We start from the raw sequence: 27,099 nt of genomic DNA, 5'->3' as shown, positions 1-27,099 counted from the left end.
CAGGATACTCTACCCAGCAAAGCTATCATTCAAAATAGATGGAGCAATAAAAGTCTTCCATGATAAGCAGAAACTAAAACAATATGTGACCACAAAGCCACCATTACAAAAGATTCTGCAAGGGATCCTGCACACAGAAAGTTACACCCAACTTAACCATGAAAAGGCAGGCAGCACCAAACCACAGGATAAGAAAAAGCAAGACAGTAGAGAGTAGCATCAAGTTAGGTACACACAATCAAACCTTCAAACAACTAAGATAACTAAATGGCAGGAATCACCACATACCTATCAGTACTAATGCTTAATGTTAATGGACTTAATTCACCCATCAAAAGACACCGTTTGACAAAATGGATTAAAAAAGAAGATCCAACAATTTGTTGCTTACAGGAGACTCATCTCACTGACAGAAATAAGCATATGCTTAGGATGAAAGGCTGGAAGAAGATTTACCAAGCCAATGTCCCCCGAAAACAAGCAGGAGTAGCAATACTTATCTCTGACAAAGTAGACTTCAAACCTACATTGATCAAACGAGATAAAGAAGGACATTCCATACTAATAAAAGGGGAAGTAGACCAAAAGGAAATAATAATCATCAATCTGTATGCACCCAATGTCAACGCACCCAATTTCATCAAACATACCCTGAAAGACCTAAAAGCATATATAAACGCCAACACAGTGGTTGTGGGAGACTTTAACACTCCATTATCATCAATAGATAGGTCATCCAAACAAAAACTCAATAAAGAAATCCAAGATCTAAAATATGCAATAGATCAAGTGGACCTAGTAGATGTCTACAGAACATTTCATCCAACCTCTACACAATATACATTCTTCTCAGCAGCCCATGGAACCTTCTCCAAAATAGATCATATCCTAGGGCACAAAGCAAGCCTCAGCAAATATGAGAAAATAGAAATAATACCGTGCATACTATCTGACCACAATGCAGTAAAAGTAGAACTCAACAACAAAAGTAAAGACAAAAAACATGCAAACAGCTGGAAACTAAATAACTCATTACTTAATGAAGAATGGATCATCGATGCAATAAAAGAGGAAATTAAAATGTTCCTGGAAGTCAATGAAAATGAAAACACAACCTACCGGAACCTATGGGACACAGCTAAGGCAGTCTTGAGAGGAAAGTTTATAGCCATGAGTGCATATATTAAAAAGATTGAAAGATCCCAAATCAATGACCTAATGATACATCTCAAACTCCTAGAAAAACAAGAACAAGCAAATCCCAAAACAAATAGAAGGAGAGAAATAATAAAAATAAGAGCTGAAATCAACGAAATAGAAACCAAAAAAACCATACAAAGAATTAATGAAACAAAAAGTTGGTTCTTTGAAAAAATAAACAAGATCGATAGACCCCTGGCAAACCTGACTAAAATGAGCAGAGAAAAAACCCAAATTAGTAGAATCAGGAATGCAAAAGGGGAGATAACAACAAACACCATGGAAGTCCAGGAAATCATCAGAGACTTCTTTGAGAACCTATATTCAAATAAATTTGAAAATCTAAAAGAAATGGACAGATTTCTAGATACATATGATCATCCAAAACTGAACCAAGAGGAAATTAATCACCTGAATAGATCTATAACACAAAATGAAATTGAAGCAGCAATCAAGAGTCTCCCCAAAAAGAAAAGTACAGGACCTGATGGATTCTGTGCTGAATTCTATCAGACCTTTAACGAAGAACTGATACCAACCCTCCTTAAACTGTTCCATGAAATAGAAAGGGAAGGAAAACTGCCAAACACATTTTATGAAGCCAGTATTACACTTATCCCAAAACCGGGCAAAGACACCTCCAAAAAGGAGAACTATAGGCCAATCTCCTTAATGAACATTGATGCAAAAATCCTCAACAAAATAATGGCAAATCGAATTCAGCAACACATCAAAAAGATTATTCACCACGACCAGGTAGGCTTCATCCCAGGGATGCAGGGGTGGTTCAACATACGAAAATCAGTAAACGTAATAAACCACATTAACAGAAGCAAAGACAAAAACCACTTGATCATCTCAATAGATGCAGAAAAAGCCTTTGATAAGATCCAACATCATTTCATGATAAAAGCTCTAAGAAAACTAGGAATAGAAGGAAAGTTCCTCAACATTATAAAAGCTATATATGACAAACCTACAGCCAGCATTATACTTAACGGAGAAAAATTAAAACCATTCCCTCTAAAATCAGGAACCAGAGAAGGATGCCCACTATCTCCACTCCTATTCAACATAGTACTGGAATTCCTAGCCAGAGCAATTAGGCAAGAAGATGGAATAAAAGGAATACAAATAGGTAAAGAAACTGTCAAAATATCCCTATTTGCAGATGACATGATCCTATACCTTAAAGACCCAAAAAACTCTACTCAGAAGCTTCTAGACATCATCAATAGCTATAGCAAGGTAGCAGGATATAAAATCAGCATAGAAAAATCATTAGCATTTCTATACACTAACAATGAGCAAACGGAAAAAGAATGTATGAAAACAATTCCATTTACAATAGCCTCAAACAAAATCAAATACCTAGGTGTAAACCTAACAAAAGATGTGAAAGACCTCTACAAGGAAAACTATACACTTCTGAAGAAAGAGATTGAGGAAGACTATAGAAAGTGGAGAGATCTCCCATGCTCATGGATTGGTAGAATCAACATAGTAAAAATGTCGATACTCCCCAAAGTAATCTACATGTTTAATGCAATTCCCATCAAAATTCCAATGACATTCATTAAAGAGATTGAAAAGTCTACTGTTAAATTTATATGGAAACACAAGAGGCCACGAATAGCCAAGGCAATACTCAGTCAAAAGAACAATGCAGGAGGTATCACAATACCTGACTTCAAACTATATTACAAAGCAATAACAATAAAAACAGCATGGTACTGGCACAAAAACAGACATGAAGACCAGTGGAACAGAATAGAGGATCCAGATATGAAGCCACACAACTATGAGCAACTTATCTTTGACAAAGGAGCTAAAAATATACGATGGAGAAATAGCAGCCTCTTCAACAAAAACTGCTGGGAAAACTGGTTAGCAGTCTGCAAAAAACTGAAACTAGATCCATGTATATCACCCTATACCAAGATTAACTCAAAATGGTTCAAGGATCTTAATATCAGACCCCAAACTCTTAAGTTGATACAAGAAAGAGTAGGAAATACTCTGGAGTTAGTAGGTATAGGTAAGAACTTTCTCAATGAAACCCCAGCAGCACAGCAACTAAGAGATAGCATAGATAAATGGGACCTCATAAAACTAAAAAGCTTCTGTACATCAAAAGAAATGGTCTCTAAACTGAAGAGAACACCCACAGAGTGGGAGAAAATATTTGCCAGCTACACATCAGACAAAGGACTGATAACCAGAATATACAGGGAACTTAAAAAACTAAATTCTCCCAAAACTAATGAACCAATAAAGAAATGGGCATGTGAACTAAACAGAACTTTCTCAAAAGAAGAAATTCAAACGGCCAGAAAACACATGAAAAAATGCTCACCATCTCTAGCAATAAAGGAAATGCAAATTAAAACCACACTAAGATTCCACCTCACCCCTGTTAGAATAGCCATCATCAGCAACACCACCAACAACAGGTGTTGGCGAGGATGCGGGGAAAAAGGAACCCTCTTACACTGTTGGTGGGAATGTAGACTAGTACAACCACTCTGGAAAAAAATTTGGAGGCTACTTAAAAAGCTGGACATCGATCTACCATTTGATCCAGCAATACCACTCTTGGGGATATACCCAAAAGACTGTTACTCCAGAGGCACCTGCACATCCATGTTTATTGCGGCACTATTCACAATAGCCAAGTTATGGAAACAGCCAAGATGCCCCAGCACTGACGAATGGATTAAGAAAATGTGGTATCTATACACAATGGAATTTTATGCAGCCATGAAGAAGAACGAAATGTTATCATTCGCTGGTAAATGGATGGAATTGGAGAACATCATTCTGAGTGAGGTTACCCTGGCCCAAAAGACCAAAAATCGTATGTTCTCCCTCATATGTGGACATTAGATCAAGGGCAAACACAACAAGGGGATTGGACTATGAGCACATGATAAAAGCGAGAGCACACAAGGGAGGGGTGAGGATAGGTAAGACATCTAAAAAACTAGCTAGCATTTGTTGCCCTTAATGCAGAGAAACTAAAGCAGATACCTTAAAGCAACTGAGGCCAATAGGAAAAGGGGACCAGGAACTAGAGAAAAGGTTAGATCAAAAAGAATTAACCTAGAAGGTAACACCCACGCACAGAAATCAATGTGAGTCAATGCCCTGTATAGCTATCCTTATCTCAACCAGCAAAACCCCTTGTTCCTTCCTATTATTGCTTATACTCTCTCTACAACAAAATTAGAGATAAGGGCAAAATAGTTTCTGCTGGGTATTGAGGGGGGGGAGCAGGAGGGGGCAGAGTGGGTGGTAAGGGAGGGGGTGGGGGCAGGGGGGAGAAATGAACCAAGCCTTGTATGCACATATGAATAATAAAAGAAAAATGCAAAAAAAAAGAAATAAACAAAACTGCAGACTAAAAATATACTTAAATGATATAAAGAAACAGAGAATATTGATAAAGAGACAAAATTAATAAACAGGAATTATACAGAAATTTTGAAATTGGATGTAAGAAAACCTGAAATAAAAACTTACTAAAGGAGTTTAACAGCATATTTGAGCATAAAGAAGGAAGAATTAGTGAACTTGAAGAATTATAAAATAAAATTATCTATTCTGAGGAGAAAAAAGAAAAGAGAAAGCAAGAGTAACTATATTAACATGAGACAAAAAATTCATTGTAAAAATATTACATGAGAGTTATTTCACAAAAATAAAGGGTCAACTAATCAATGACATGTAAGAATTCTAAATACCGGTGCAACTAATAACTGAGCTTTAAAATTCATGAAGAACCAGTATGGTGGCTCATGCCTGCAATCCCAGCTATGTAGAAAGTGGAGACAGAGGGATCACACTTCAAGGTGAGCCCAGGCAAAATGTTAGTCAGATCCCATCACAACTAAAAGCTGGATATGTTAGTACAAACCTGTGACCCCAGCTACTTTGAAGACCACAGGTAGGAGGATCTTTGTCCAGGTTTGCCCAGAAATAAACACAAAACTTATCTGAAAAATAACTAAAGCAAAAACGGATTGAGGTGTGATTCAGGTGGTAGAGTACCTGCCTAGAAGTATGAGGTCCTGAGTTCAAACTCTAAGGCCACCAAAATATTGTCATGAAGAAAAACAGCAATCTTAGGAGAAACATATAAATATACTACTATACTACTATAATCAAAGATTTCAATATCCCTTAATCAATAATTAATAGCTTAGGTAGACCCAAAAAATCAACTACACAAAGAAGTTGATAGTACTAGAAACTGATCTGACATAATTAACTGAAAACTCCTCACAATGATAGAAAAAAGTGCAGAGACAAGACTTACCAAGATAAAACATATACTAAGCTACAAAAATCAGTACGTAAAACCATTAAATTGGACAAAGTGCTCTTGCCACAAAATTTTTAAATCAATACCAGAAAATTTCCAAGAGTTTTACAATTTAAATAAAACATCTTTAAATAAGTCATGATCAAAGAAGTAAACAAAAGAAGAAATGTTTTGAATCTAATAAAAAAACACAATATATTAAAAATTGTAAGATGCAGTTAAAGCAGGGCTAACCAGTAAATGTCTAGCACTAGATACATATATCAGAAAAGAAAGGTCTCAAACTTTTCTTTTAAGGTTGTGTTTACCTTGAACAAATAAAAAACAAGAGCAAATTAAACTCAGTGCATAAGAATGGAAAGCATAAAAACAAAAACAAGATATCAATGAAATAAAAAATCAAATAATGAAAAATCAATGAAACTAAAAGCTAGTACTCTGCAAAGATCAGTAGAATTGATAAAGCTCCAACCAGAATGCTCAATGAAAAGCAAATGCCACTATGAATATCAGGAATGAGAGAGAACACACCACTTCAAATCCTGAAGACATTCAAAGAATAACAAAGAAATGTCCTGATAATTTTACCAATGAATTTGAAACCTTATGCAAACAAATTTCTTTTCCACCTAATATAGGACAGCTAATTTAAATAGCTCTATAACTGTTAAGAATATTTGTTCTTAATTTTAAAACTCTCCCACAAAGAAAACTCTCCAGACCCAGACGGGGAAATTCAACCAAACATTTAAAAAGTAATGAATTTCATAAATTCTCTTTCAGAAAATAGAGGAGGAAGTACATCCCAATTCATTTTATGGAGTACAATTTCTTACAATGTAATGGGGCTCTCCAATTCTGGCTCCATCTTCCATGCTAGCCCACTACATACATGTACATATGACTTTCCACAGCGCACCAGTTTCCTTTCTATGATTTTTTTAAAGGATAAATATACCTACTTCAAAGACTTATAAAATTGAATGGGATAATATACATAAAGGCATCAATTTGTTCCATGACACGGAAGTACAACAAGCAGTCTCTATTTTTCTAAAGTGAAAAATCTGACACAAATACCCACACAAAGGATAGGAAGATATACAATATTGTCATTCGTGGGGATGCTTTGCCTATTAAGCTTGCTATTCAAAGTCAAACAGTATGCCAAAGTTGGGCAATGAAGTGTTTAGTTGCATATAATGGGCTTGATAGTCATCTCAGCAAACATGTCATCTATTAAGAAATCCTGCAGCCTCCTAGACTATGACCATACAGGACCTACTTAAGGAACTAACTTTGCATCCTTATTCTCAAGTCACCGGAGCCACTGCTACCATTACACAGCTCTCGGAAAACCCAAGATTTGAGTCACTTATACCTCCAAGAAACATCCACCTAATTTCCCCTCCCACAGGACAAAATAGATTGAATTGTTCAAGAGGTGCCTCAAGAGGTGCTTGAGACCAAGAGCCTAGAACTTCCAGGAAGAAAAAAATGGAAAGTTAACTTTGCTTCTTTTGGGAAGGATCAAGTGGCAAAGCATAGAAAGAGCAATCAATAGTTGGTAAATGATCCTGCCACAAATGACAAGTATGTAAAATTGCATAGTAGATACAGCAATTACACCTTGAGAGGAAATTATCCTCCCTTGTCATTGCCAGCAGAACCTCACTCAAACAGTGAGGCATTGATAAACTTGCATCATCATCAGGTAGGACCATCCTTGTTGCCACCTCACACCTAGGTCACTTCCTAGATGAGCTTTGAGCATAAATTCTCTCCACTGCCTCCTCCACTGTTTCTCTGAGTAGAAGCAAGGATGTGGACATGAGGCATGACTTCTCATGTGACCAAATACCATTCACTCAGTCTCTTTAAACCTGCACCTCTCTCTTGATTATAGTTTTTAGGTCATGGATCCTAAAAAGCATTTTAGAATGGTAGTTACATGCTCAGCATTCCCTTATACTGACGTTTCTACCAACTGGCTGACTCATTCTCTCTGAAATTCAAGCTGGGAGTCAAATTTGAGATGCTCTATATGCTACATTGAACATATTAATAAGAACAGTAATTAAACTATGCATACTATAGAATTTGCTTTCTGCATACACCTGGCTGTCTGTATAGAATCTGAAGATTGCATCTTTAGTCCTCTGATCAGACAATAAACCCAGAAATGGTCATATAAAAAGAGAGGCTGACACATTTTTCCTGATTAAAGACTCAATGCAACATGTAACTCTAACTCGATCAGATAATAGAGACATAAAGCCACAGAATATACTCCTGGATAAGTGACAAAAATGGAGTATAAGTGAGAGATTAGTTAAAACTTTGAAGCCAATATTAAATTTACTAAAAGTGATAACTGAGAAAGTAAGAGAATTTTCTTACTGCACAATGAAATATTCACGGAAAAGGGCATCATGCATGATATGTTTTCTCAAATATTCAAGAATGAATGTGTATATTCAGAATAAGAGAAGAGAGTTAGACTGCAAATGGGTCAAATGATTATAGATAAATCTGGGTACAGGTAAACTGTTGAATCCCATCCACACAATTTTCTACATGCTTATGTTCAAATTAATACACTTTAAAAACATATAACACTAATTATATTGTACTGAGATTTACCTAACCTACAATTTTTTACTTTGTTTTCTACAACTGCCCCACCACCCCCATCCTCCAATAGTGCTCAACAATAACTCTAAAATAGTTATCTCAGTAACTGAGTTCAAACCCCCGCACTTGAAAACCAAACAAGCTAAATAAAGTCTCAGGTTCTGCCCCATGAGAGAACTAAGGATCCTCTTTTCACATTTGAAGCTGCTAACATTTCAGCAGGGTTTTTACAAAATACAGGGAAAGAGGAAACCCAATTTTTGGGGGGAGGGTGCTGTACTGGGGTTTAAACTCAGGGTTTTGTGCTTCGTGAGCAGGTGATCTACCACTTGGGCCCCACCTCCAGCTCTTCTGGTTCTGGTAAAAGATAGGGTCTTGCTTTTTTGCACAGGAACAGCCTGGACTGCAATCCTGCTATTTCATGCTTCCTGCCATTGCTAGGATGACAGGTGCATGCCACTAAACCCAGTTGCTGGTTGAGATAGGATCTCGAAAAGTTTGGCCAAACTAGCCTTCACCACTATCATTCTGATCTCAGCCTTTCAGCTCCTAAGAAGCAACAATTACAAGTGTGAGCCACCAGCACCTAGCCTTTAAAACAAGAGAATCAAAATGTCAAAAACTATGCTACACCAGGTAACTCGTAATTTCTTTCCAATATGGTGCAACCATGTCATTTGTCTCCTGAGTTTCTGTTATTCAAAATGATTTATAGGTGCTTATTCTGCTTTGCTAAATCACTTACCTTTCCTCTACTGGATTTCCAGAAGTGTGGTGACCCCTTTCTCATATGCTTTCCCATTATTGTTGTCCTCAAGTCCTTGTATGCTTTTCAAATGCTTTGTAAAAGTTTTAAAATAAAAATATAGCTCACAAACAATACACCCAATGCAAGTATATAAATTAATGATTTTTGGTGCATTAATCCAGTTGTCCATCTATCAATTTTATGGCTTCAAAAATAACTACCAAGTATCTATTATTATATGTTCTTATCTTTATAGACTTCCTTTTCTAGAAATCTCCCATGAATGGAATCATATAACACGTGGTCTCATTTAACAAGACAGGCATTTTTTAAAGACTTGCCCATGTGTAGCATGTATTAATACTTTATTCCTTTTTTATGGCTTACACAATTGATATTCCACTGTATTTGTCTATTAGTTGAGGTCCACGGGGGTTGTTTCTGACAAATGCATATTATGAATAAAAATCCTACACTCATTAGTATACAAGTTTCAGTGTGGATTTTTGTTTTTCTTGTGCATATACCTTGGAGATGAATTGCTATGTCATGTGTCAACTCTCTAACATTTTCAGGAATTAGAAAACAGCCACACCACTTTATATACCCACCTGAAGTCAATTCTATGAAACTTTAGATTTCTCCACATTACTGATCTGCCCTTTTGAAGCTACTCAGTATCCGATATTCAACTAATTTTTCCTGATGAATAATGTCAAGCCACTTTATGTGTAATCCCTTACAATTCTTTAATTACTTATTTTTCTCGGTACTAGGGTTTGAAATCAGGGCTAGAAAGGTGCTCTACCAGTTGAGTCACTCCACCATCTCTTATCCCTTAATTTTAATGGCAATTTGAGAGGGAGAGAAAAACCAAGTGTACTAGACTTGCTGTATTAATATAGAAACACAGTAACTCATTTTAACTGTGACACGAAAGATTTCTATTAAATAATAAAAGACACCTATATAAAACAAACTCACTTTTTCATCTACATGTACAATTTTATAGCACTATACTTCCATGTTATATACTGTGTGATAAAGAGAATGCAATATTGTCCATTAAATTTCCTAACATTACTTCCTGTAAGGAGTGGGGAAGGAATTCACTCAAATGTAAGGAGTACTGAAATCGAATGGCTACTCAGTGCTCACTAAAATTCAGAACAGAACTGATTATAAAAGGATGAAGCCTACTGTCTTTAAACTGCCAATTCTATGTATGTCAGTTCTGGAAGTGTATGTTCCCATAGTAAGTATCAAAGAAAAATGAGAGCCTTAACATAAGACACACAGCAAATCATCTGAGAGACAGATGACAAGATGTCTGCACTTTCACCTTTTACTCAGTATAAAAATGGGGGAGGCACCTTATGTGCCAAATAATTGTAAAAGTTCAGTAGAGGATACACATGAAGTTATACTGCTCTACTGACTCTTATGTAAGCTTAGACATTTTGCACTTCAAAAGCCTTTTAAAACTAAAAGATGTAGATTACCTCCTGGGCAAAGGGACCAAAACAGTAGCTGACAAGGCCGGGTCACTCCATCAAGACTATAACTATTCATGAAAAATAATTTTAGAAAAATTTTTTTTAATTTTATTTTTTCATTTTTCTTTTATTATTCATATGTGCATACAAGGCTTAGTTCATTTCTCTCCCCTGCCCCCACCCCCTCCCTTACCACCCACTCTGCCCCCTCCCTCTCCCCCCACCTCAATACCCAGCAGAAACTATTTTGCCCTAGAAAATGTCATTAAAGTGTCTGTTGCCCTGGTGCATAGTCCTGGACACACTGCTTGGCTACACCAAGCCCGTGAAGGTCAAAGGTGGCATGTGAACTGTACTCACTAAGGATAAGATCCTCCATGCTCTCTCGAGCAAGGATGGAAGAAAGAACCAAGGTCACTTTTCTAAATGATGTCATGCCTGATGACAATCCTGCAGCTATTTAGTGCTGAAAGGACAGCCCAATACATTTCTGCCATTGTGGCATAAGTAACCTATGCAGAGCCTTCGTCGGTCTTAAGGGCTGTCAGGATCACAGTGTAGAGAATGGAGCAGGTCACAACCTGGGAGGTAATGAGGCATTAGTCTTTGTTTGAAAGCACGATCATTTTTTACCATCTTCCTTGGTATTTTTCCTTATATCCCACTCACCCTATGACATCTTTTCCTTAATCTCTATTTTACCCTATGGGAAAGGTAACTACCTGGAAGACATTCCTATCACTGGCAGAGAGGTGACTTTTTTCCTCTCCAAAAATATCAGAAGATATTTTTGATTACCTGAAGAAATAGTTAAGGAGGGGAAACATTTCCCTTATGTGATTTTCAGCAGGTAAAACTCAGGGGCAAGGTCAAAATATGCTTATGAAACAAGCCTCACATGAGAACTTCTTAAGCAGCACCTGCCCTATTCCTGCACTCCACTCCCAATCATCTTCAATCCCCTGCCATAAACCTCCAAACATTCTCGAGCAAGGTGAACCCTCCTGTGTGATTCTCTGGTTTCTGACAACTAACGGCCACTCTCAAAGTTTTACCTGTCCTTGACCCACTCCTCGGATGCAGACAACCTAAATTGTCAATGATCTCAAGAACATTAAAAGGTCAATGGAGAGGAAAGTATGGGCTGCCATACAATGTCACTAAGGCTAAGCTAGTAGACACACCTCTTCACACTTCATCATGGACTAAGGGTTCTTTTTGAAGTATGTAATGTCCATTCTTCAATAAGACATTCAGGTCACCACTCATCTTTTAGAAGCAAAAAGAGGCAATCAGAGCACAACTTCTCCCTGTCCATATATAGAGGCCCTGTGTTACCCCAAAATCCATGTCCCCAACACAGTACACAAAAACCACACCAATTTATCACAATATTTATTAAGGGCAATCAATAGTCTTAACAAGAGGTAAATTATTTTGAAGAAACAAATTTTTCTTTTTGCCAATTGTGGAAAAGACTTTTTTGTTTAAATAATACGAACAAGTCTCCCAAAACAGTACCTTGGGAAAAAGTAGAGGCAGCTGGAGGTGTCTGCCCAACTTCACACTTACAGATGGGTCTTTGGGGCATGGACTCCCTGTGGGGCACGGAGTCAGGACTCCTCTGACCTGATGCCTTCCTTTGTAATCACACACCTGTCTGGGGTGGGACTGCCCTGTATTTGACACATGGGTTGCTGACAGGATAAATTTGGCCAGCAAAAACAGCTTCTTTGCTGGACTTCACACTTGTCATTTTATCATGGCGAGGTTTACAACTGAAGGGACGTCCCTGAATAGTCTCTGCCTGGACCTTCAGTTCTGCCTTGTATTCAGCTTTCTCAGACTTCCTAGAGGAAGTAAGGGGCACTTCAGCACAGGCCATGGACATGGCATGCCTTTGCCCCAGTTTCTCTTCTATGACTTTGTCAACATTTGTCAGGACATTCTGGTTTTTAGTATTCCTGGAAAAGGCAGCTCTCCCTTTACCTAGATCTCTGGCCTGCATGGATGTTGATGGGGCGCTGCCCTTTCCCAGGAAACTTCCATGCCCTTTGTCTTTTGACTTAGGGCAAAGAAACTGAAAAAATTGTTTCATGTGGCTTTGCAAACGATTTTCAGGAGGAGGTTTTCCCTTTAGTGACAGGGTTGAGGAGGAGTTCCTCCCAAGTGTCATCTTTGACGCTCTGTCTTCAGGCTGGCAGCTCTTCTGTCTGGGCTGGGAAGTCCCCAACCCTGCATCCCCTTCACCAAGCTCTCCTCTTTTGGGTGCTGGGAGGCAAGGTTTCTTTATAGCTGGAGGGAAATGCTTGTCCTGGCACTTGCGTGAGACATGTTTAGGGACCCAGGGCTCCTGCTCTGGCTGCATGCTGATCCCTTTGTTGTTTAACTGCACATGCAGCACCTGGGAAGCTGCCTTATCCCCACTGGAGACATGCTGGTCACGAGTAAGTAAAGTCTTTAAAGTCGAGGAATCTGAGGGCAGGGGCACATCAGCAGGGAGGCCCTGAGCCTGGCTCTGCTTCCTGCTCTCCAATTTCAGCTTCAATTCCCTAATGAGCTGATCTTTAAATGCAGATTGCTCAGGGTGATGTGAAACTGAAGTTCCCAATGAGGATGTTTCAGTGTTCAGGGTAGTTGCTACTTCACCTGGGTTCATGGCTTTGACTGGGGAGCTCTCTGACTCATTGGTCTTCAAGATGATACTAGCTTGTGACTGAAATTCATGGAGCTCCTTTGCTTTGAATATTTCTCTGGACTTGTTAGACATGGGAAATTGCACTAAATTCCTTGTTTTGCTCTGAAGCTTTTCTATATCATTGCTGATGCTCATTCTCTTACGCATTATCTCAGGTCCTGTCCCAGCTTGCTTTGGGGGCAGCTCAGACCTGTGTCTATTGACTAGCGCAGTCTCTATCTGACTGCCTTCCTGGATGTTGTTGTATGTGTGGGATAATAAAGTTGTGGGTGTGCCATTCTCAATTGTGTGGGTGGGAAGTTTGTTACAAGAGGGTGACTCTTTCGGGTCCCCCTGTGCTTCCCCACTCACAGGTGAGGTGGCAGAGGGAGGACTATCTACTAATGAATTGGTTTTTCCCTCCTTGGCCTCATGAAAACTGTTAGAGCCTCCGCTAAGAGGCTTACAAACCTCAACATCAGAACCCAACCCAGAAGTAACAATGACTGAGGAGGGAAAGTTCCAGTAAGGAAAGGAGTTGGATGGTTCCTTTTTTACATTGAACATGTCAATGGATTTCTGCACCCTCCGGGCAAGGCCACTAGTCATCCGCCCATGAAAAATTTTAATATGGTCTTCCAAAATCTCATGCTTGCTGGAATTAGGGAGAGAAACACCATGGGGGTTATTAAGGCTGCTGTCCTTGCTGTTGTCCTTGGCCATCAATTGTGCCAGATCACTCTGACTAATTTGGTTGGGGGATTTCTTAGGTAGAGGCAATGTCATCTTGGTAGAATGCCATGAACTTTGCACAACATCAGGGACCTGACCCCCATTGATTTCTCCAAATTTCTTGCTCAAATGTACTTCCAGGGCATTCTTGCTTTTTATCTGACATAGGCTCACCCCAAAGGTCTCGGAGAACCCTGAGATATCACCAGAATGACATTCTATTTCTGTCTTAGTGTCACGTCCTAGGCTGTTATCTGGAGCACCCTGTAGGTGGCTCAACAGATGATTGTTTGGACCAATTGCTAGATTATGTCCCTGTTCCTTCCCCACTCTGTTCTCTAGAGGAAGTGTCTCTGAGCCATTACTGAGCTTCTCATTTAAGTTTCTGAGGTTGCTCAATTCATAATTATTGAGATCTTTGCAGCTTTCATGTTTACAGAGAGAGATGCACTAGAGTCCATGACTGCTCTCTGACTCAGAGGTCTGAGGAATTTCTCTGTAAGGCCTCATCTTTGACAGAGACTCAAAAATCCTGCGGGGTGCCCCAGTGGTGTTGGATGAGCCTCTTTCGAAGATGATACTCTAGTTTCTCCTGGATCTCACTGTCCAGGGGGAAATCTCCAGGAAGGATGGAGATTGGAACATAGGCCTTGGTGGAATGGCTGACCAATGCAAGTTTGGGAGCTGGAGGACAAAATATTTCCTGGGATCTTTGGACCACAGTGGGTAAACCGCACATGCTTTCCTGCTGTTTCTGTAACACATGGTACTCCAGATGGTGAATTTCAGATACAGTGAGAGATTGTGCCTCACTCTGGGGGCTGTGAAAACAGACTCCACAACTCCTAGGTTGGGATAAGGAAGAAGGTGGCAGGTCTGGAAGTGGGGATTGAAGCTGGGCCTGGAACTGGTTAATAGGCACATGTGGGAAATGAAATTGGGGCAGGGGTTCAGGCAAGGCTTGAGACTGGATCTCTGGCAAGTTTGAAGCTGTGAAGTGAAGAATGACTGTAGGTTCATGGGCTGCAGAAGCCTTGAAGGTGCTGTTGAAACAAGTAAAGTATAAGGGACAGTCACCTGAGGCACAAACAGTAGGTCTCAGGGACTCACTGTGTAGACAGGGGAGACCCCAGAAGAGCTGCATGCAGTTTTTCTGAAATTGGTCTTCAATGGTCTTTAGACATGGGGGCTGCTGTGGCATGTGCAGCTCCGCTGGTTTCCCTGTGCTGCTCCCAAAGGGAAGGGAGACTGCAGAGTCCTGCTGATCAGTAACTGATTCTAAGATTCTGATGCCTGCAGGATTCAGTTGGTACTCAAGCAAAAACTGTTTGGGAAAAGATTCTCTTGTCTTTTTCTTGTCCTTTGACATCAGGAAATCAGCCCTATTTTTAATTTGTCTCTCCAAGAGTGTCAGGACATCAGGGCTGAGAAATGTAAGCCTGCCTAATCTCTGCTTCCTGAGTAGCTGGGATTACAGGTGTGAAACACTGGCTCCAGGGTTATGCATTTCTATATATTGTCAATGAATACCTACAAACAAAAATTTTAAATGCAGGATCATGTATAAGTACTGGAAAAAATAATACTTAGATACAAATCTAACAAATCTTCTACAGGACTTGGGTTCTGAAACTACACAATACCAATGGAAGAGATACATATATTCAATAAATCCAATTCACAAACATGGTGGGCATTGTAAGAGTCAAGATATTAAAAATATCCATTCTCCTCAAATTGACAAACCCTTAAAGCAACTGCTATCAAAATCCCAGCATCTTTTGTACACGAGATTATTCTACAATTCACATGGAAAAGGAAAGGAGATGAAAAAGTTAAAACAATTTTCAATATGAAAAAGAAACAGGAGAAATCAGTTTACCTAATTTTAAGACTTGCTATATAGCTACATTAGTAATCAAACTATGTGGTATTAACAGAAAAACAGATACAGATACACAAATGAATGGAACAGAATTAAAAACTCAAGAAGTAAGCGCACACAATATATGCCCCAGGAATTTTTTTTTTTTTTGGTGGTACCAGGGTTTGAGCTCAGGGCCTCACACTTGCTAGAAACGCACTCTACTACTTGAGCCACTCTGCCAGCCCACACCAGGAATTTTTGCCAAAGTACAAAATAATTCAATGGAGTAAAGATAGCTTTTCAATAAACAATGTTGAGCCAATGGTTATTTTAAAATAACCTCTTGATTTGCAGGTTATATTAAAATTAACCTAAACAAATCACAAAATTACTTATTAACTCAAAACCATAAATCTTATCAGAACACCTTCAGGATCTAAGGCAAGGCAAAGACATGACACCAAAAGTACAATCTATAAAAGGAAAAACTGAAAATGGAACTTCATTGAATTTTAAAACTATTGCTCTGCAAAAGTCTCCTTTAAGAGGATGAAGACAAGATACAGACAGTGAGAAAAATATTTGCAAATTGCTATACATGTATGAGTAACTCTGGTACCAGTAATTTTAAAAATCTGACTAGGTTACAGAGAAAGAGACATTTCACCAAAGAAAATACACAGCTGTAAAATACACGTCAAAATGTTCACTGACATCAATAGTCATTCAGGAAATGTAAATTAAAATCACAATGAACTATCACTACACATTTATCAGAATGTCTAAAATTAGCAAAAAATAGTAACAACCCAAAATGCCAATAAGGATGAGAAGAAACTGCACCACTCATACATTGCTGATGGAAATGTAAAATGATACAGTCATAATTCCAAAGCTTCATAAAAAACTAAACTTGTAAACTACATAAAATTCAGCAATTACATTCCTGGCCATTTATCACAGAGAAATGAAGATTGGTGTTCACACAAAAACCGTACACAAACATTTATAGAAGCCTTCTTTGTAACAGCCCCAAACTGGAAACAACCCAATTATCATTTGATGGATAATACAAACTAGCACACGCATGCCATAGAATAGAAAGACTTACTACTGACAAATGCAACAGCCTAGAGGAGTCACCACAGACTTGAACTAAGTAAAAATAAAGAAGTAAACCAATCCCCAAAAGTTACTGTATATAGTAAATAACTAAGGTTACAGTAGATAACTGTACTGTATACTAATATAATATTACTGAAAGGGCAAAATTATAATCATTGAAAACAGATTAGCAGATAGGGCAGGAGGGAAGTAGATATGTCTATAAATTGACAACATAAGAGATCCTTCTGGTCTTAGAAATACTCTGCATCTTCATATCAGTATCAATGTCAAAGGTGTGACTGTTACAGTTTTGTAAGATGTTACAGCTGGATAAAGTGTACATGAGATTTAAAATTTCTTAAAACTGTACATGAATGTGTATTTATATCAAAATGAATGGTTTTCATTTGTTCTGGGTATTGGTTTTGGGTTGGGGGGGATAGGGTTTGAACTCAGGGCTTCAGGCTTTCAAAGCAGATGCTCTACAGTTTAAGCCACACATCCAGGCCATTTTCTGATGGTTACTTTGGAGATGGAGTCTCATGAAGTTATTTTCTTGGGCTGACCTTGAAGTGCTGAAAAATGCATCCAGACACAGACAGGACAATGGTGATGATAAGAGGTTGATGGCTTACAGGCATATCTCTAAGCAGATATCCTAAATATATGAAGGATAATGAACCAATTTCTCACTGTTTGAAAAATAAATAACTTACACGTCAAGGGCGAAAGCTAGGATCAACCCTGTGGTGTTGGGTCACAATGGGAGGTATTACTACGAACTCTGATTTTCAACACATATAGCTATTCAGAGACACTGACTGAGATTCAGATGTCTGAATATATGTGTATACATTAAAGGAACCAGGAAAACTCAAAGAGATGGCTGAACTGAGGACACGTGCAAGGACACGTACATCACAAGCCTGAAACATGTTTGTGTGTCAGAAAGTGTGACATGATAGAGATATACCAAAAGAACACAGAAAAGTCAGATTAAAGTGACTTGCCTAAATATGAGAAAATTGTGGGATAAAAATAAATATTGATTTTAAGACACTGAACTGAATCAAGTAGGAAATCAAGAATCTGTATCAATATAAACAGCAAGAAAGGAAGGAAAAAGAAATTTTTATATAGAACAGAATATTTTGGGGGTTTTCTGAGTGGGATATTTAAGGTTACAGAGACTGTTTTAATTATGATTCAGAATATAAACATGTATTACTAATTTAATTTAAATGCAGCTGGTGACCTAAAAGATCTTAAATTCTTTTTTTCCAACTCATTCATGTAGTAGATAAATAGCTATGGGGAAAATGAAGAGAGGAGAATAGAATGGCTCTTCTGTTTCTTCCAGTGTTGTAGGGCTAGTAATTGAAAACGGAAAATGAGAGAAAGACCAGGTTGTGAACAGTAAAGGACACTGGGAAAAGTTTACATGGACAATGTTTAGCAAGCCCCTAGTATCATTACCTTGAAAGTCATAGAAATTAGTACTTAAATAATTAAGCACACAAGTGGATAACTTGTCTAAGAAAACTGAAAAACAGAAAAAAAGGAAGCCAAGGAAAGAACGCTGAGTTAGGAAATTATCATTTAGGAATAGCTTTATACTATATGGAATGGGAAAGTTGAGAAGTAAAATGAAGAAACATGGAAAGCAAAGTATGAAATTTTTGTAAAAATTGGAAACCACCCAAATGTTAACAGAAAGCAGAATTTATGTTCTACCACTTCATAGAATGCTATCACAAATACTTTTTTTTTTTACAATTTATACTTACATAAAATGTATGTGATAGTGGTTTTCTTTTTAAGTACATATTATTTAAACAATGTAAAAATATGCATGGTAATATCTAAAAGGAAACATCAAATGTTAAGAGTAATTGTTTTGAGGCTAAAAATCTATGGGGTCTTCCTTCTTTCCCATATCTTTCAAATTTGCTATATAGTATTTTCTAAAGGACAAACATTACTAGCAGGATTCTTTCACCTCCTATGAAGTTGAGCCTGGTTACAGTTCCTATCTAACAAGGAGCAAAGCCATGTAGCGTGACTTCCATAAATGCATGAATGTATCAATACCTGAAGGATGGAAGGCTGGTACCTATGACAAGTTTGCAGTCCTGTCTGCTGCGGAGCCTCATGTATCACTGTCCTGGCTTGAAGGGCTGAGGTGGTTCTGCTTTTACACACAGGAGAAGACCTCCTATCTCTTCTCCAGCACTTTGCCATGACAAGCCTTGACCAGAAGTTCCCTCCAACCAGTCCTTCTAGACTCATGCTCAGTCCCTGGGGAGAGGGAATGAAGTACTTGTTGGTTCCTCTGAAAACAAATGGCTGTGAGCACCCACCTTGTAGCTGCTGGTCCTATGGAGTATTAGGGTGATACTTACTAATGTGGTGTGTGGATAGGCATTTTGACATCTTCCACCATCCTTCCGTCTGATGCAAGCATTGACGAAGCCCTGGGCTTTCTCTGTGTGGCAAAAACCAGGAGGCAACTGCAGCTGGACCAGACCATTCCTCACCGCCAGCCCCTGGCTGGACGAGGCTCTGGTTCATTCCAGTCACCCTGGCCCACCCTGTCAGTGGACACCAGGACTTCCCCACATAATAGGTGAGATGAGGTACTAGGTCTCCTGTCAAGGCCAGGCAGCCAGGGCAAAGAGGAACCCTAAAAGTGGTCAGCATCTTTCCTCTCAGAGTGCCACCTGCCTTGAGCTCCACTCAGTGTCCAGGCCTTGGCATCCTTTCTGAAGCACTGCTTTTACTCTACTGAGGCCTCAGGGAAGATGGTGGCCCAGAGACACATTCTCAGAAGGGACAAAGAGGAAGTTACTTGGTCACAATAAACCTTCACCAGAAACTGTCTTTAAGGCCACTTTCACTCTTGTCTTCATAAACTAAGGGAGACAAGTAAAGAAACCTGAGGTGCAAGACTGTCACCAGTACTGGCATGAACAGAGCTACATCTCAGGCTTCGCCTCCACCAAGGCCCCACCTCTCACCAAGGAGAGGCCTTTCTCTGAGTCTGCCTTTTGCCAAGGCTCCACTTCTCACTCTGGCCCCTCCCCTAGACTTGGTCCAACTCCCTAAAATGGCAGTTGGGCCAATGCCTCTGAGATTATTCCTGGTGTTCATTCAATCTTATAGTAGTCTTTGATCTCCACTAGATGTTAATACCAAAGGCCAGGCACTGCTGGTGGACAACTCAAGTGATACAGCACCTATCTAGCAAGTACCAGGCCCTGACTTCACCCCACTACTGCAAAAAAAAAGAAAAAGAAAAAAAAAAACTTTTTTCACAACTTTGCTTTGCAATAATCACAGAAAAATATTACAAGAAGAGTTATGAATGCCATCACTACTACTGTACCTAGAGAGTCTGGTATTTATGGTATTTTTAAGTAAAATAGTTGAAGATGATTCTGATTATGTAATCTGGCTGTGGTACATGATCAAACAGGTTAGAATAGTTTATTGTTAGGTATAATTAAAGCTGTGGGTACTATTTTGAAAATTCAGACTTTAGGGAGTAGAGGAAGAAATTTTTGAAGCAAATTCAAGAGAAATAATTACAGTGATGATCATGGAATGTCAACATCTATTTCATCATGCTGAGCTCAGTATCCTTCAAAGTTCCACTGAATCTGCAAAAGCATTTGTATGAGACCAAAGCCATCTTAGGAAAGGATGCCTCTGAAGTACTAAGGAGAGGAGAGACAGACAATAAGCAAGTATGAAACTAGACTCAAGACTAAATGTCTTGATCTCCAGTAGAGATCAGTACACATTAAAATACCTTATTTTAAAACTTTTTTTAGTCTAATACTGAAAGCACATGTAGTTGTTTGTATTTTGTATTTTTAAATCTATTTTGAGTTCAAATTTGATAAAACTTAAGGAAGTTTATAGAGGTGGAAAATTATGAAGAAAAGTAGGCAAACAATGCTGGGGTTAGGATGTGGTTTGGATGTGTACCTCAAGGTTCACATGTTGGGACTTTGGTCCTCAGTGTGGGAGATGATGGGCCCTTTAAGAGATGGGGGCTTACTGAAAGGCCACAGGTTTGGCCCCTTCCCTCTCTCTGGCTTCCTGTTTGGTAATATGGTTTCTTCCTCTTATATGCTCCAGACACTGTGATGCCATCTGCTGTGAAGTCCTCATCGGAGGTCAGCTGAGGCCTGGACCACGCCCTTGAACTTCCACAACTGTGAACTAAATGAAGTTCTTCTGTTTGTAAATTTACACAACCTCAGGCATTTCAATAGACTCATACAAAGATTACTATGCAGACAGGAGAGCGGAGGCTTCTGGGAAAATGTCAAACTTATATTCCTTTGGAAGGTCCATAGGTGCTAACTTCATGTTACTCATGTCGTTTTATGCATTTTGCTGTTTGTGAAGATGTTGTATAGAAAATACATGAATAGCGATCAAGCTTTCAGCTTCTCCAATATTTTAGCAGGTGTTCGTTACTGCCATAACGTAGACTCTACTAATATCCCATTCGAAGAAATGAATTCCTGTTTTCTGAAAGAATTGAGAACTTGGTCTGATTCTCTGAACTATTTTAAAACAGTCTTTGGTGAATAGGCGTGAGAAGATACATTTCTTTTTATTATATACACTAAATAGGACAAGGGGATGACAATGAGATAATTCCATAGACACATACTGTGTACTTAAACAAGTTTACCCCCCCCCCCCATTATATTCCCTTGACATTCTTCTTTCCTCCTCTCCCTTTTTCAAACAATATTTGGTGGTTTTGTTATGTATTAAGAAAGTGCATTTGGGGAGCAGACAGGGGAGCAATACTGGGGTTTGAACTTAGGGCCTTGCACTGGCTAGGCAGGCACACTACCACTTGAGCTATGCCTCCAGTCCTTTTTCTTTTAGTTATGTTTCAGATAGGGTCTCACTTTTATACCTGAGCAGGCCTAAAGAGTGATCATCCTAATGACATTTCCGGTTTAGCTGTGATGACATCAACCAGCATTTTATTGGTAAGATGTGGTCTCACTTATTATTTCCCTGAGCTGGCCTCAAACCATGATCCTCCCAGTCTCTGCCTTCTGAGTAGTTAGGATTACAGGCATGAGCATTTCTTAAGCCAAGAACCAAGCCTTACATTTTATATTATTTAAATAACCTGATAACATGATATAAAACTAGAATACATTGAGAAGTTGATATTCATTCATTCCCTCATTCGACAAATATTTATTGACTTACCTGCCAACTGACTCTCTGGTAAGTCAGAGCAGTTTGCCAACTAATACAGTTAAAAGGGATTTGATAAGTGCTATAAAGACCCTACCAATTCAGCAGTTATCTCCAAGCTATCAAAATTTCTTTGGCTAATGGAAAGCACTACCTCTCACTCCCACTTACAAAGGGATGTCTTGCAAAGGGATACCAGATGAAAATGGACCAGTAAGAAGATGATGACAAAATTTGAAAGAGAAAGAGTCAGAGACAGTAGGGGAAGAACAAGGAATGGAGGGATATAAACGGTACAATAGGCAAGGCTTCAGTTCCCTGAATAGTTCAAATTGAGCCAGATATTCTTCCTGGATCCTCACTTCATCCTTCCTCCCATTCCCTCCACACCCCAGCTCCAAACTAGGGGAATCAAGCCCCAAATGGATGCCGCTGAGGAATTCAAAGCCATGCAGTGATCTTGGAATAAAAACTTGACTGAAGTAGAGTCAAATTACTATGAAGCCAGAAGATAAACATGAGCCTGAGGTTATCATGAAAGGCTTTTCAAATGCCTTGCCAAAATTAGGGTATACACATTTAATACAAAAAGGGAATTAAGTTAGTGGAACAATATTTACTCTTTATTTAGCCCATGATGATTACTTGTGAATACTATTTGAATTTCCAAGGTTACACAAACCATCTTTTAAATCATCTATTTTAAATTTTTCCCAGGGCTTTAAACTGCAGCTCATGAGTCTATAGTTCATAAAACTATTTTAAAAATAGAAGTAAGTGCCTACCTCCAGTCTTCCATAACATTCCTACTCTGCAATGATGTCCTCAAATATTATCAGCAATATTATATTACAACAGAAGACCAGGGTTTAGTTCCAGCTCTGACCCTGATTGACTACAGAGTTTCAGGAGAGACAAATTTATATAAGTAAATATGTAAATTTGTGTATAAATGTTTGAAAGATATGTATCTTTTTAAATAATTATATAGTTACACTTAGCATTGGGTATGGTGACACATGCCTATAACCCTAGGACTCAAGTGGCTGAGGAAGGAGGGTCATGAGTTCAAGGCCAGCCTGAGTTACATAGGAAGACCCTGTCTCAAAAAAAAAAAAAAAAAAACCATCAAAAAATAATCATACAAATTTGTATGTAATATAATACCCAAGGACTTTTTAAAAGGTATAGAGACAGATGGTATTTAGAAGGATAGATGGAACAAAGGTAAAATGATATGTGAGAACTAATCACAAAGACACTGTAGAGTTAGTAATTATTTCTGGATAGTGGGTTTACAAGTTTTATAGGTGCATTTTAAAATTAATTTTCCTAGTTTTCTGCAAAAGCAAGGTTGATTATTTTATAATCAGTGAAAATGGATTAAAATCCATCAATGCAATTATGGTACATCTTCTCACTTCAAGGGTATAATTCATTTACCATTCATTCATACATCTAATAAGATAGGAACAACAATACAAGGCCATTTGAGGGGCCTTGTATCAGGTGCTCTAAAGGACTCAAACAGCAAGACATGTTCCTGTTCTCAAATTACTAATGCTTTGTGTGTGGTGACAGAAAGTAAGCACAAATGTCTAAGACAAAGGACAACATAAACATTCCGTGTCATATGAATACACAGATAATGAGAACTAAAGCTCAAACACACAATGAGAATGTAGCAGAAGCAGAAAAAGGAAGGCAAGATGGCAATAGGTACAGATGGCATGGGAAATTGCACCAGACAAACTGAGACTGTTGGTCACCCTCTAGGAGTAAATCTGAATGGGAAAGGGAAAACATGGAGAAGTGATCAGGCAAAGTTTGCTCAGTGGAAGGAAGGTGTTGGTGTACATCTCAAGGAAATGTAAACAGAAGCCAAACTGCAGGTGGCTCCAAAGTCCAGCCAAGGGAATTGATTTTACCATGTGGTAAACAAAAAACTATTGAAGATTTCAAAGGAGGAGCAATTACCAATCAGGCAGTAGTCTACCTATGAATCCAAAGAGGAAGAAAAGAGTAAAGGCGAGATCCCAGAGAGCTATCCAAGGACAATGGTGAAACAGGATGGGCCTAACGGCACTTACATGAAAAATGTATGAGAGAGGAGAAGCTCTGTGCTACTTCTAAGGCTTTCACCAAATGCACCTATTACTGTTCACAAAGGGCTCCTCTCTCTGACCACAGGTGCCTAAAGCATGTGGTCACACAAAAAAGCAGGGGTTTCATTCTAAGCACTGATTAGACCTAACAAAGAAAAACACTTTTGCACGCAAGTGCCTTCATAGCAAGGAAACTGTGTCCATGCTCAGTGAAGGACAAGACCAATGTTTTTCCAAGTCTCCTGAGTTCTGGCACTCTCCTAGGTACATGTTGGTAACAGTGCCATGAGTTCTGGGAATTCATAGTCACCAACAGTTGGACAAGGGAAATTTGCATCTGATGGCTCTAATTGTCAGACTTGTTTACTTAAGCCCCCTGCTAGTAGAAAGCTGTGCTCTCTCTAATTGGCTTTTTGATATGGCCTTATTCACAAAGGGGAATTCTTTCTTCAGATAGCTTTAAGAACCAGTTCCATTTGCTTCCCTCACCCTGACATATACACTAACCACTTCTCCAAACTCAACATGAGCAAAATCTGCAGGAGTATAATTCCCATGCTTCCTGTTGCAAAGGACAAGAGGCTCCAGCTTATTTCAATGATCATTTTCAAAACACACTCTCACTTACATCCATAGTGTATTCCTTTTCGATGTCTCTTGCATCCAGTGTTCATCCTTATAAAAGTCCTAGAGGCAAGTACAGATGAGCCTGATGCCCCCATTTAATGGAGGGGAAATCAGAGGAACCGAGAGGTGAAGTTACGTAGCCTGCAATCAGACAGTAATGTACAATAACACCTTTTTCTGTGTTGCACCCTCTTTCCATTCTCCACAACCTCCTTAATTAACCCAGGGTCTGAGTCAAGGAATACAGAAGTAGAGAGATGCAGCTCCATCCTCAACTCACTTACACTCAATTACACTGGTAAACTTACACTGCTGATATCATTACTGCAGTCTACACATGAGCACATACAAATTAGACAAGCAAGTACAAAGCCAGAGAACACTTCTAACAAGGAAAAAGTAAAAGAATAAGGATTTTAGAAAAGGAAATAGGCCTGGATAACATCAGGTTTGTCAAACTCTAATACTCCAGAGGAATCTTGCAAAGTTTTCCTCTATGGTAACAGAATTCAGTGTCCCAAGGCTTATGTACCTTAATGTACTCAAGACTGCCCAGCTCTGACTTGTTTTTCTGCTAAAGTTGTTTGCAGTTGACAGTGTGATCATCCCACAAACCCAATGTAAAGGTGGTGCCCTCAAGGGCCTCTTAATTGTCACTGCCCCTGGATTTTATATGTGATCATGAAATAGAAGATGCTCTTGAGCAAAGTAAGAAAATTTTGAAAGAAGAAAAAGATACCTGTAAGAGCCCAGTAGAGAGAACCATATACCAGACAGTTGGCAACAAACCTGCATAATCAGCAAAGTACTAGAAAGAGAGACACCATGGTCTGGGTCAGAGAAAGGATCTGAATAACATAAGGAACTAGAGGAAGTCACAAGAGAATTATCTTTCATTTTGTTTCAGTGGTGCTGCAGTTTTCAAGGATAGTGCATAATTCTTTTCTATGGGAAGAAGGGACTAAGAAGATGAGTTCCCTCTTGATAGCAGAGAAGGAGTTCCAGTACTTTTTCCTTTTCTGTAGACAGCTGGAACTGCAGTGTCAACTGACATCTAACTCACCAATCCACATAGTGGTGACAATGGTCTACCAGACAGGTCTGACAAAGAGATCTGGCCAGCTCCACTGACCTGAGACTCAACTTCAGAGAATTTGGGTAAGATAAGGGACACAAAACCTATTCCAAAACACTCCAGAAACCAAATTCCAAAGATCCCGGGGAACTTAAGATTTCTTTTCCTCCAATTTAAAAGAAAAAGAGTTCTTGTCCCCAAAGAACTACCTGGTGACACCATGTGGCTACTATTTGCTGTCCTTTGTCTTTATAATTTATTTCTATTAAGTTCAATCCTCATTCTCATTCATAAGCTTATTCTCTCTCCAGTTTTCACCTTCTTCTATTCCTTCCCTACATTCCTTTCTTTCTTTCTCTCACCCTCTCTTTCTCTCTCTCCCTTCCTGAGAAGCAACTTGGGGTAGTATGGACCTTGGTTTCACAAAGCCCTGGCTTTGAAACCTAGCTCCTCCTCTGTCTAGTGGCATGCATTCAGCCTTGCTTCTCTGAGGCTATATAATGTTTTCATTATGCACCCATCTGTCAGCATAATGTAACAGCCCTGGGTGATATTTATTCTTTCATTCACTTAACAAATATTCATAGAGGACCTTCTATGGATATGTCAGACACTAGAGATACAGTACTTCTAAAACACAAGCCCTTGTCCATATCCATCGTATACTCCAGCAGGGGAATATCAATAAACAAAATGAATAAGTAAATTATGTGTCTGACAGTGATAAATGTTCTGAGGAAAAAAAATAGAGCAGAAACAGGGAAAAGGAAACACAATGATATGCAAGTTAAGAGCTTAAAGAAACTGAGGAAGCAAATTCAGTAGATTTGAAGAAAGAGTATTCCAGGCAGAGGGCACTCCATAGCAAAGCTCTGGGGACAGCAAGGAGACTCATGTGGGGGTCACCAGGAGTAAAGTGGGAGTAAGAAAAGAGAAAATAAGCTGTATGAGCCTTGGCTATGCTTTGCATAAGACAGGAAGTCACAGAAGGGGGTGATGTGGCCTGACTATGTACAATAGGATCGTCTTGTGTGGTCACACAGAGAAAAAGGTAGAAACTGAGCAAATGGATATAAGTCTTCTGCAGCAATTCTAGTGAAAGATCAGGGCAGCTACACTAGGGATTTAGCAGCAGAAGTAGTTAAGAACTAGTCTTTATCAACTTTTAGTTCTAGCATGTTACAAACATTTAAAAATACATGCCAAATTAAAAACAATTTAAAAAATGAAATTCAAGTCAGGTATAGTGGTAAAACCTACAATCCTAGCTAC

General features: G+C 38.9%; 1 protein-coding gene across 8 annotated transcripts in view; it reads right to left on the bottom strand.

The window, feature by feature from the left end:
* Positions 1-27,099, bottom strand: part of LOC141415447 (uncharacterized) — an 88,849-nt gene that overhangs the window by 43,897 nt on the left and 17,853 nt on the right. For 3 of the 8 annotated variants that reach the window (XR_012440485.1, XR_012440484.1, XM_074052148.1), the window contains exon 6: positions 15,178-19,083. Coding sequence is in view for 5 of the 8 variants with exons in the window: in XM_074052143.1 (XP_073908244.1) it covers positions 18,781-19,083; positions 19,188-19,270 (386 nt within the window). In the remaining 3 variants the exon portion in view is untranslated. Of the gene's footprint in view, positions 1-15,177; positions 19,084-19,187; positions 19,271-27,099 lie in introns of those variants that run through there. The other 5 variants (XM_074052146.1, XM_074052147.1, XM_074052144.1 and 2 more) reach the window with 4 other exon arrangements.

Source organism: Castor canadensis, chromosome 13 (genome assembly GCF_047511655.1).
Source record: "Castor canadensis chromosome 13, mCasCan1.hap1v2, whole genome shotgun sequence".
Lineage (NCBI taxonomy): Eukaryota > Metazoa > Chordata > Mammalia > Rodentia > Castoridae > Castor > Castor canadensis.
This window is presented reverse-complemented; position numbering and strand designations above follow the sequence as displayed.